The 11,454-nt window shown below is 40.6% G+C and overlaps 1 protein-coding gene across 1 annotated transcript; it reads left to right on the forward strand.

Annotated features, from left to right (window-relative positions):
• The first annotated feature begins 1,217 nt into the window (after nucleotides 1-1,217).
• On the forward strand, nucleotides 1,218-2,859 carry LOC115977949 (dehydration-responsive element-binding protein 2D-like). Its single transcript, XM_031099983.1, has one exon. The coding sequence runs from the start codon at nucleotides 2,004-2,006 to the stop codon at nucleotides 2,721-2,723; it is 720 nt and encodes a 239-aa protein (XP_030955843.1). The 5' UTR covers nucleotides 1,218-2,003; the 3' UTR covers nucleotides 2,724-2,859.
• Nucleotides 2,860-11,454: the final 8,595 nt, after the last annotated feature.

Consider the following 11,454-nt stretch of genomic DNA (forward strand, 5'->3'; position numbering starts at 1 on the left):
GAAATGAAAAAAACTATCAAAACATTAATTGTTTTTTTTTTTTTTTTCTTTTCCCATAAAAACTTTCTTTAACTGAATTCTTAATGAGTGCCCTTAGGGCACTCGTTAGAATTTCCAAAAAAAAAAAAAACTACCTGCTCATAGTGAGGGGGTTATAAACTAATTGTTCTAATGAACGATCTAGAATGAACTGGTTAGACACTCTCCTCTTCAAACATATAATTATATTACTAACAACAAAAATAAAAAATAAAAAGTAGTAACATAAAAATTTTACTACACAAGAAAATTAATTAAATCTAATAATGCATATATAAACGTAACATAAATACAGCTCATAAATAAAAAATATGAAGCCCTTGTAGGAGAGAGAAGATGAGTATATACAAATTTAATAATTCTTAAATAAATAAATAAAGCGTAGGAGAAAAAAATAATAATAAGTACTGATATAATCCTAGACCTTCGAAGACACAACACACAACATCATTCACAAGAATACTATTATTATTAGCCATATTATATAAGCCGTTTATAATAACTAATAAGAACAAAAACTCATTTCCAAGACTTAAAAATCAAATGCCGTAAAAATCAAGTTGTTAAGTTAATAATAGGTTCATTCTCAAAAAAAGAAAAGAAAAAGTTAATAACAGATTAATTTTTTTTTTTAACTATTGTTACTTTATCCAAAAATATGATAAGAACAAATAATATGTTGTTATAAAAAAATAAATTACTGTAATGAAGAAAAAACAGATAATTACTACACACCCTTGATGTGATGGTTATTCTACAAATATAAGTGCTTGTAGAGTGTAGGAGGTAAAAGCCGGGTTCAAGTTTTTAGGAGGAAATTTCACATACATATACACTTATATTAGGTTAGAATAGAATTTTTGTCTTGTAAAAAAAAAAAAAAATAAAAAATAAAAAACAACAGATAACAAAAATTTATCAAATACTATCCATATGTATATCGTCTATATCCTCCCAATGAAAGTGGGCTAAAAAAAAAAAAAAAGTAGACAACAAAAATTTATCAACACCTATATAGTGACATACACGACGTACATATGGATGATTTACACGACGTGCATATGAATAGCTATCCATATTTACATCGTGTATGTCACTATATTCTCCCAATGACAGTCATTTGTTGTTGTTGTTTTTTATTTATTTATTTATAATTTTTAAGTAATTAATTTATTAGTAAGTCTTTTTACAACAAAAAGTATCTGCTTGCTTCAAATAAGTTGTCGTTCTTATCTAAAATATTTCTGCAATTTGAAACCCCTCTCACAACTACTGTTACGTCTAACTACCTACGTGGCCTTAATATTTACTATGGTACTGAGGAATCTATTCAAACTACGGAATGATTCAATGTAAGCCGATCTTCTTTGAAAGACTCGTAAAGAGTCCCAAACTACTTGTGTGCAAAAACTCTAAGTCATTGAATCTGTTCACACGGACTCCCAAGCCTAGTTTATGGGACTTGGGAATCCCCACGTATCAAGTACTCACCTTTGCTAATTGTCACGTGGGACTGGATTTGAGAACTCTCCCATGTTCTTATCTAGTTATCTCCCACCGTTTCAACCTTAAGAAACCGCCACTAAATAGTAAATGACAATTATCCAATCCCATATGCTATTTACTCTTCCCTCTTGAGGAAGAAAAAAAGGAAAAGAAAATCGAAAAGCAATGCTCTTCCTTGTTTGCCACCTGAGCTCGTGTACCCACACAGGCCAAGGCCAAGTGTGTGCAAGAGAAATAAACAGTGAGCTTGGCTTTCGACACGATCAGTCTGGGTCGTCATGCCAAGTATCAGTCCCAAGTCACCAAAAAGCCACGTTTCATGGATGTCTTGTACTCATTACTCTCCAAGACCCAATTCTTACTTGCCTTGCTTGCTATATAAATATAGGATCCGTACCCCCCCTTTAAGCCACACATCTTAGTACTTATCTACCATTCTAGAGTTCTCTGTTGGAACAATGTTGAAGTCAGGAACGGCTAGTACTAGTCTTGGAGAGAAAAAGCAGGCCAAAAAGTCTGCACAAGCAAGTTCAAGAAAAGGATGCATGAGAGGGAAAGGAGGCCCGGAGAATGCTAGATGCACCTACAAAGGTGTTCGTCAAAGAACTTGGGGCAAATGGGTGGCTGAAATTCGCGAACCAAATCGTGGTGCACGACTTTGGTTAGGGACATTTGACACCTCTCATGAGGCTGCTATGGCATATGATGCTGCTGCACATAAACTTTATGGCACTGATGCAAAACTCAATTTGCCAGATGTAGCCCTTAATTCTCAGCATCCAGCCGCTTCCATTGATACCCAAATTAACCCTATGGAAACTCATCCTCAAGGTGTGCATAATTCAGGTACTGTATGCTTTTCAAATAATAGCCCAATTGTTATGGTTGATGATTTTACATCACATCCCTATCAAAATGATTCTATCATGTCTTTTCCTAATGGATATGTTGAGTCTAATGAAAAGCAAGAGGAAAACATCTTGAAATTTGGCGAGAACAGAGAGATCGATGGACTTTGGGACAGTATGAAGGCAAACTTTCCGGTGTTTGATGAGGCAATATGGACAGAGGCTGCTATGTCACTGGATTTTCCAGTCATGGGAGACTCGGGAATTTTTGCAGGCAACTTGGCAGATGGAAGTGGCTGGGATGTCTTGCATTCTCCATGGTGCATGTAATTAAAATAGACAAAATCCTCTTCATTTCTTTACTTTAAATGAGATGGAGAGAGTCTATTCAACTGTTCACATTTCATGTTATCCAACATCTATCATTATCCTGTATGATGTATATAAGTAGCAGCTATGTGTCTGAGTCCCATCAAAAAAAAGAAAAAAGAAAAAAAAAAAGCTATGTGTCTGAGTCTGTATAAGCTATGTGTCTGAGTCTCGACCCCACGTAGGTTCCTTTGGGCTCTTTCGAGGTCCTTGCATGTGAATATTTTTTACTTCAAAGGTGGGTTCATGTCTATGTAGTTTTATTCTGCTAATCAATCACATGTCAAGCAAGAAGAAGAAAATAAAAATGTTACTGTGCATTTCCCTTACATATAATCACTTCTGTATATATAAATATATGAAGTGATGTTTCCAACTATATGCATAAAAGATATATTGTATATGAAATGATCTTTTTCGTAGTATATTTTGTCAAATTAATTAGTTTGACTCCAAAAATCTTGTAGTTTAATTGATATATATATATATATATATATATTTTTTTTTTTTAACTGTCCTGACAATAGTAATATAATAAGTTAGGCTGCCCGGACCAAATCTAAGCCCAAAAAACCATTAAGAAAAGAAATTCTAAGATGAAGAAGATGAAGAAGAAAGACTGCCTTGGTTCAACGTAGAAAACAACAGTTAAAATCGGGACTCTTACATTTGCCTGCTTTGTCTTTTTCGACCATGCATGATTCCCTTCAGTGTCAAACCCATGTTTGCTTGGACATTTGTGCAAAGTATAAACCTGTCTTGTTCTACGACGTCCAGCTCTTCTTCTTGCTAGCACATAGACTTTCTTCAACAATAACAACACGTACACTTCCCTCAACAACATAATATGATTTTTTTTTTCAATTGTTACTCTTTGCGGTATAAATAAAGAGAGAATAATAAGAGTTTGTGTTTTGATTTACTTCCTTGAAAATGTTTCAAGAATTACTACTTTTATATTTATATATTCAAACGTACATACACATATAAAAATTAGGTTAAATTTGTTTAGATAATAGATACTGGATTGGATTAGATGAGAATTCCTAAAAATTAGGAGATTGCTTTGGAGGTGTTTGAATTACAAGAGAACTCCTAAATACTATTTGATTACTTTAGAGGTATTTAGATCACATAAAGACTCCTAAGCTTTGGAGGTATTTGGATCACATAAGAACTCTGTGAGAGTGCCCTTTTTAGGATACTCAGGCCCAAGGATCCCGGGCCCAAATGAAAAAAAAAAAGAGGGATTTGGTGGACCGGGCCTTGACTCACCGCAGCTAACGAGCTGTTTAAGAATCAAGTAGGTACAGAAAATACTCCTGACAATATAAAAAAAATGACAAACAAGGATATCGTAGAATGCCCAAAAATGTTAGCAACGTAAATTCAGAACAAAGACAGGATTAGCAAAAAACGATAAAGAAAAAGGTGCAGTGGGGATCCTGGAAGTTATGAGGCAGTATTTCATTAACAAGTTATCTGTTTGATTACAGAAAGCTCACTAGGACGTGATACAAGGTCCAATCAAGCTCAAAAATTGCAGTCTTGAATGGCTATTTCAGTCTTCAAAACTTGCAAAGTTTGATTCCTGTTGAATCCGAGTATGTGCAATAGTGGCCTTTACAGGATATCGGGAAGAAGTATTTCGTTCTTCCCTTAGTATTTTCTTTCTGGATGGATTTTTCTGATGGTTCTTCCTAGAGAGTTTCTTCTTTTTTTTGTGTGTTTTCTTTCCTTTTTTCTTGCTGCTTTCTTCACGACCCGTCCCCTCCTTTTATAATGGAGTTTTTCTGGGTGTCCCGGGTTCCCCTGTTTTGTTCTTTTGCAAACAGAGCATGTTCTGTCTCTGTCGCCTCGGTAAGTCCCTTTGCCGTTTTTTCTCACTCTTTCCTTCTCTTGGTTCTGATTCCTTCGAAAGCTTCTGGTTGGCCATCCTCTTTGGGACGTGCTGAGGTATGCCCTTCTCGGTATCCTCATTTCTGGCGTATTCCTTTCTTTCCTATTTGGGCGGAATCCTGTTCTGCCATTTTTGAAAGTCATTCGTTGCCATTCTTTCTTCCCTGTCCTGGTTTCCCGAGGCCCCTTTTGCTGTCTGTGCCATGAAAGGTCGCTTGCGTTTCTTGTTCTTTTCTTTTCCTGTCTTCTTTCTACCGATCTGTCTCAGTCTTCTCTTTTTTATTTTTTTATTTGTGCTTGAAGGGATTTGAGGATCCTTGTTTCTTTTTATTTTGCCGTGGTCTCTTTTTGGGATGATTCTTCCTCTTCTGGGCTTCAGGATCCTCTGGGCCTTCCTTTTGCCTCCCATGGGTCATCCGTGCCTATTACTTTTGGGCTTAGCCTGAGATTTTTCTTTTGGGCTTGACTTGTTCTTTTGTTTTTGGGCTTATTTCTTTATGACCTATTTTAGACCTCAACATTTAGCCCCCCGAGCTCGTGGGTTGCCTGAAACCCACGCGTGAATGATTTAGGTTTCCTAGGACTCTCATGGTATCCCCCTTTCCTTTGACTTCTACTGGATTTCCTTCCTTTTTAATTGGGATCCCAGCCCTTTTCTGCTGCTTTTAGTTGCCTCCTTTTTGCGTGTTGCATTCCCTTATCATTATTACCTCTCGCAGCTTCCTCTTTATACGGGACGTGGCAGTTGGGTATTTGAGGTAAAACTCCTCTACCCACTTTTCTCGTTTCCCGTTATCCCTCATTAATAACTGCTGATCACTTCAAATTAAATTTCTTGGCAACTGGCGCGTCTTTCCATAAACTGTTTTTTCCCCAACTGCTATTTGCGCCTTTATTGTAGCCGTTTCACCTTATCACTTTGCTTCTCTGAGTCTTTCACTCTGTGTTTCTTTTTTTTTTCTTTTTTCTCTTCTTCTCCGTTACTCTGGTCTTCTTCCCTTTTGCACTTTCAATCTTTTTTCTTCTCAGAGCGCGTGTTGTTTCGATGGCTTCTTCTTCTTCTCGAAAGAGGAGAGAGCGTACTCCCAGTCCTTCTGAGGGTGAAGGTTCTTCTGGTTCTGCTCCGAGTGATTCTCACGAGGTTACTGAACGTCCGGCCTTCCCTTTACGGGATCCTTGGTATTCTCTCAGCGCATTTTTTCCTCATATATCTCATGGTGAGGCTCCTCCATCCCCTCACGTTTGGATGTTTTCTGGTCAAGCTGGCTTCGCTGGTTCCGCCCAAGTTCCTGACCCTAGAGAGATTTTTGATCTCCAGATCAGACAAGGAATCCGAGAGGCGGTTCCTATTTTCTTTGATTTTGTTCCAGGAAAGATTCAGGGCTGGCCTATATGGGTAGACAAAGAACTGTCTGATGCTGAGTTTGTGGGTCGTCTGGAGCGCGCCGGTATCCTAAAGGCAGTGGCTATTTCCAGAAACCTTGAGGGCTTCAGAGACGCCAAAGGGCTCCGGCATCTGGTACGTCGTTGGTGCCCTTCCCTTCATACTTTTTTCTTTTCTACTGGTGAATTAACAGTCACCTTGGAGGATGTGGTTAATAACTTCCTCCTCCCGGTGTTTGGTGAAGAGAATCCCTTTGATATTGACCTTTCTGGTGAGGATCTCATGGTAGAAGAGAAATTATTTGGTCATTTTGGTGGTCGCGCCGCTTCTTCTGGTGGCAAGCCGGCTAGGATGGGGAGATGGGTGATGACCCTCTCTCGTGAAAAAGATAAGGAAGTGAGGTGGGCCGGTTTCCTGGCTTTTTGGCTTAGTAAGTTTTTGTTCAGTGAGTTCCCTGGGTACGGGGTTAAGTCTTCGTTTTTTCCATTGGCAATTAAGTTGGCTCGAGGTACCCAGTATCCTTTGGCCCCTCTGTTTTTGGGTCATGTTTATTCTCAATTGGACCAGCTTCATGGAGATGAGGCTGAGGGTGACTCTTGTTATGTGATCACTTCGTCTCTTCACTGTGCTATCCTTCAGATTTTCATGTGGGACCGTTCTGCAGCTACTTTGGCTAAGTGCAGGAATTTGAAGTTTGTGAAAGACAAGTTCCAAGGATCCCCCGACATAGTGAAGGGTCTTTGTGGCAATTCTACCGATGCCTTTCCCATTATTTTTCGTTGGATCAGCTTGAAGGGTGGTGGTCTCAATCTTGTGGAGTTGTTTGACCAAGCAGGGAGTTTATATTGGAGATCCCCTCGTGAGTTTGGTCCTGGCTTTGCATGTGATTCTGTGTTGTCTTCTTTTTTATCTTCTACAGGTAATACCTTTGACTTGCGCCGTGGTGATGAGGGCAGTCTGGCTTATCTTGCCTGCATTAGCCCCTCCTGGCTTCCTGTGCCTTCTTCAAGTGGCCCAAAATATACTCATTATTCAGCGCACCGGGTACTCCGGCAATTTGGTTTTGATCAGGACATTCCTCCAGTCTTTAAGGATGTGGTGCCATCCCTTCCTTCCTTGGATCCTTTCTTGAGGCTGCAAGCCTTTTCTTATTGGTCACGGAGGAGCCCCCAATTTGCAGTGCCTAACTCCCAAAGAGGAGTCTTTGCTTCTAGTGGCTATACGAGTTATTGGAGGAGAGTGCAAAAGTCCTTTGTTGATTATGTTGGCACTGGCACAGTTCGGGATGTCCCGAATCCTAGCATTGTTTCTGCTCCTACATCCAATAGACGTTTATCCCTTCCTACTGCTGGGATTGTTTCTGCTGCTGCAAGCAGCAAGACTGGGTTTGCAGAGTGGCATGCCTCCAGGGGAGGTTGGGTGGTTTATGGACAGGATTTTCCTGAAACCTGGCTAGGTGATAGCCTCATCATTGGTGCTTCCTCTGGGGTGCCCATCAAAAGGGGTGCAACAGAGACAATAAGTGTTGCCACTGCTCCAAGTAAAGGTAAGGATGTCAAGTCAAAGAAAATGAAAGCTGCTGATGTTGGCGAGAGTACAGGAGGTGTGGAAATAGGCTTTGAGGCGAAAAGAAGGAAGACAGGAAAACCTCAAGCACACTTGGCATCTCAGGAAGGCAAGGATGTCAGGGAACATTTGGTTTCAAGGACCCGGAAGAAGACTAAGGTAGAGCCTTCTTTTCCCCAGGTTCCTGTGACTGCCTCAGTCCATGGTTCTTTAGGATCCTCTGATTTGGTATCCCAGCCTCCTTTAGGACCCTCTGGGCGTACTCGTAGTAAGCAAAAGACTTCCAGAGAATCTGTAGAGAGAGAGAGAAGGGCAAGACTTTTTTCCTTCTTCTCTCTTTTTTTTTTTGTCGCACTTGTTTCTATTTTGCTGACGAGTGGTGATTTCCTTTGCAGTCTAAGCGCAAGTCTGATCACAAGACGGGTAAGAGCCAATCTTCTGGAGACGACGTGGTATGTGTTCCCCTTTTTCTTTTGTTCTTTCCCTTTTGTTCTGTCATTGTGTTGTCTGCATTCCTGCTGTTGTGTTTTTTTTTTCTTTCTTTTGACACTGCCTTTTCCTCTTCTCCTTCCTTTAGGTGGAGGTATCCCCTCCTATGACTGACAAGGCTCTGGGGGAGGAAATTATCACAGCTCTTTCTGTTGTTTTTCCTGTTATGGGGGAGGAGCCCCCTACTGATGACCCAGCCGAAGAAACTGGGCAACCAATGCAAGGTTCCCAGGATTCCCAGGATCCCAAAGCTTCTAGGATCCCGTCATCTCAAAGTCCCCATCTTGAGCGTACTCCCAGTCCTATTAGGACTGTGTTTCCTCAGTCCTTGTCAGATAAAGGTGCTTTGGGAGACACTCCTTTATCCAAACAAACAGGTAAACCTTGTTCCCTTGAAATGGCGTTATATTCTACTTTCTTTTCCAATTTTTTTTGAGTTCCTCCTTTTCCTTTTCCTTTTAGGTCAAACCAGTGAGAAATCCGCTCCCAGTGTTGCCTCTTCTTTAGAATCAGAAAGCTCAGAAGGTGAGTGCAAGTTACTCCCATCGTGTTTCCTTTTCTTCCTCCTCCTTTTCTTTTTATATATGTCGAAGCCCCCTGCATCTATCCCTTCTTTTAGCCACTTTGCCATTGGTCCTTCACCTTTTCTTCAACTTGCCTTATGTTCCTTCCCAGAATCTTCGGGGAAGTCAGGAGATCAGGAAGAAGAGGCTCTGCCCCAAGAAGCTGGAACCGGTTTGTTCTTCTTTTTCTCCCTTTTTTTTTTAAGACTAAATCTGTTCTTCCTCTTCTTTTCTTTTTTTTCTTTTTTTTTTGAATATTGATACAGGCTTTGCAGGTTCTGAGCCTGTTATTCCTGAAGGAATTGTGAGACCTGCTCAAGTTGCTGACCTTCGTCCAGAGCAAAAGGCTGCAAGTCCCCTTGTTTCTGCAAGTGGTGACACAGTGATGGGGGATGCCTCGAAGATGACTGCCTCAGATCTTGATTCAAGGCTTTCTTCTTTTCTGGCTCGCTTTGATCTCTTGGAATTCAACAGTCTTCCTGCCAGCCACTTCCATATTTTTGGGTCTTCTTATGGCAGCTTCCTGCGTTTCTCCGTTCCTGTGGAAGGCCTGCCGCTGCTAGAGAGTCTGCTTAAGAGTCACGAGGATTTCACCAGCGGCTTCAGGGGAGGCGTTTTTTTGGGCAATATTTTAATGGAGTTGCTGTGTGCTGTGCTGATTTCCCTAAGGAATTCCTCTGTAGATTCCTTGTCCGAAGAAAAGCTTCTGGAGTGGAGAGGGGTGGTGCAAGACCTTCTAGAGGCCAAGTTTAACTTGTCTTTTCTGCTGGATCACTTGCGTCTGCTGGCCCATATGCTGTTTCAGAGGCAATCTTTCGAGAGTATAGACACTGAGATAGCTGCTGCTGAGGAAGCTTTGGCTCGTGCTCACAAGGTTTTACAAGACTTGAAGGTCAAGCGGCAGAGGATCCTTTCTACTTTGGCTGTGCCTGTTATTTCTCCGGATGCCTCCCTGTTGGCCGGCCTCATTCCTTAGCCTTCTTTTTTTTTAGATTTACATAGACAATTTGGGATTGTATAAGTTTTTTTTTTCTTTTTTTTTTTGAACATTGTTCTGCTTTTTGCTTTCTCTTTTGTGTTTCAAAACTGTTTCTCTTTTTTTTTTTCAGTATGTGAATCTACCTTTTTCTTTGGTATATTGCCTTTTCTTTCCTATCGCTCTTTCCTTTCCTGAGTCCTGGACCATGGTTTTCACAGGTTTCTCTGTAAATTCTGGTCCAGGTACCCGGTAATCTATTATGTAAGTACTGAACTGGGTACACTGGTATCCTTCTCTATGTACATATATTTTTTCGAGATACGGTCCCAGTTCATGAACTTTGACAGGTTCCCCTTTTGCCAAGTGCTAGGCTAGGTATCCTAGATATTTTGCTTTTATTCTGTGATCCTAGACCTATGCACTTGGGACTGTTTGTGGGGTATCTGAAATTATTTGTGGGGTGAATCCTGGGCCATATGTAAAAGGGCATTACACACTCTTCCCCCTTTTTTTTTGACTCAGGTATCCTTCCTTAAATTTATCCAAACTTGTTTTTTTTTTTTTCTTTATAGTATGAAAAACTTAAATGTTGAAGAAATAGGAATTTCATTAAAACATAGTCATTTTCAAGGAACAAAGAAAAAGTCTTTTGGTGCAGTATTGACCACAAAGTGTCAATCTATCACATGTTCCTGAACAAAATTAGCTTAGACTAGAATTCATGATAAAAGCTGAAAAAGACAAAAATAAAAGGAACTTAGCAGATAGTGAAACTGGTGAAAGGACCCTGAGGTACCGGGATCCCTTTGTTCTTATGCATAATATTGCTTCAGCCACTTCCCGTTTATGGGCTCTGTCAGGACTGTTCCATCTTCTTTGGCAAGGTAATAATACCCACTTTCATGAGCTGTATTGATGATGTAAGGTCCTTCCCATTTCGGGGTGAACTTGGAAGGCCCTGGCAGGTTCCTCCTCACATGCTCCGCCATCCTTAGCACTAATTGCCCTTTACTGAACACTCTTAGGCGTACTGCTTGTGCATATGCTCTGGTCATTCTTTGCTGGTATCTCTGGCTTCTTTTCTTAGCCAGTTCTCTTTCTTCTTCTACTCCTTCCAGATCTGCTAGCCTCTTTTCATTGCTTGTGTCCTCACTTTCTCCCTGGTTTTCCTCTAGAACTACCCTTGGTGTAGGAATGACTAACTCCACAGGGCTGATGGCTTCCGTTCCATAAACCAGGGAGAATGGGGAGAATCCTGTGGCTGTCTTTACAGAGCTTCTACATGCCCAAAGCACATCTGCCAGATGGTCACTCTATTTTCCTCCATACTCATGTTTCATTTTCTTAAGGATCTTTAATATTACCCTATTAGTGGCTTCAGCTTGGCCGTTTCCTTGTGGGTAGTATGGGGTAGACCTTCCATGCTTGATGTGGTATGCTTCAGTTAATCCTTTCATATCTCTGTTTATGAATGGGGTTCCATTGTCGCTGATCAATCTTCTGGGGATCCCGAACCTTGTAATGATGTGGTTTCGAATAAAATTTGCCACAGCTGCTCCAATAGCTTTTTTCAAAGGGATGGCCTCTACCCATTTTGTAAAGTACTCCGTGGCTGCCAGGATCCATATATAACCATTGGATGGAGGATTTATGGGCCCTATGAGATCGAGCCCCCAAGTATGAAAAGGCCATGGCGTCGTCATGTCCTGTAGAACATTTGGGTGAGTGTGAATTGCATCTCCTAGGACTTGGCAAGCATGACATGTTTTGACCAGCTCTTCAGAGTCTCTTTTCATCGTTGGCCAGTAATAT

This window comes from Quercus lobata, chromosome 2 (assembly GCF_001633185.2).
Source record: "Quercus lobata isolate SW786 chromosome 2, ValleyOak3.0 Primary Assembly, whole genome shotgun sequence".
In the NCBI taxonomy this organism is placed as follows: Eukaryota; Viridiplantae; Streptophyta; class Magnoliopsida; order Fagales; family Fagaceae; genus Quercus; species Quercus lobata.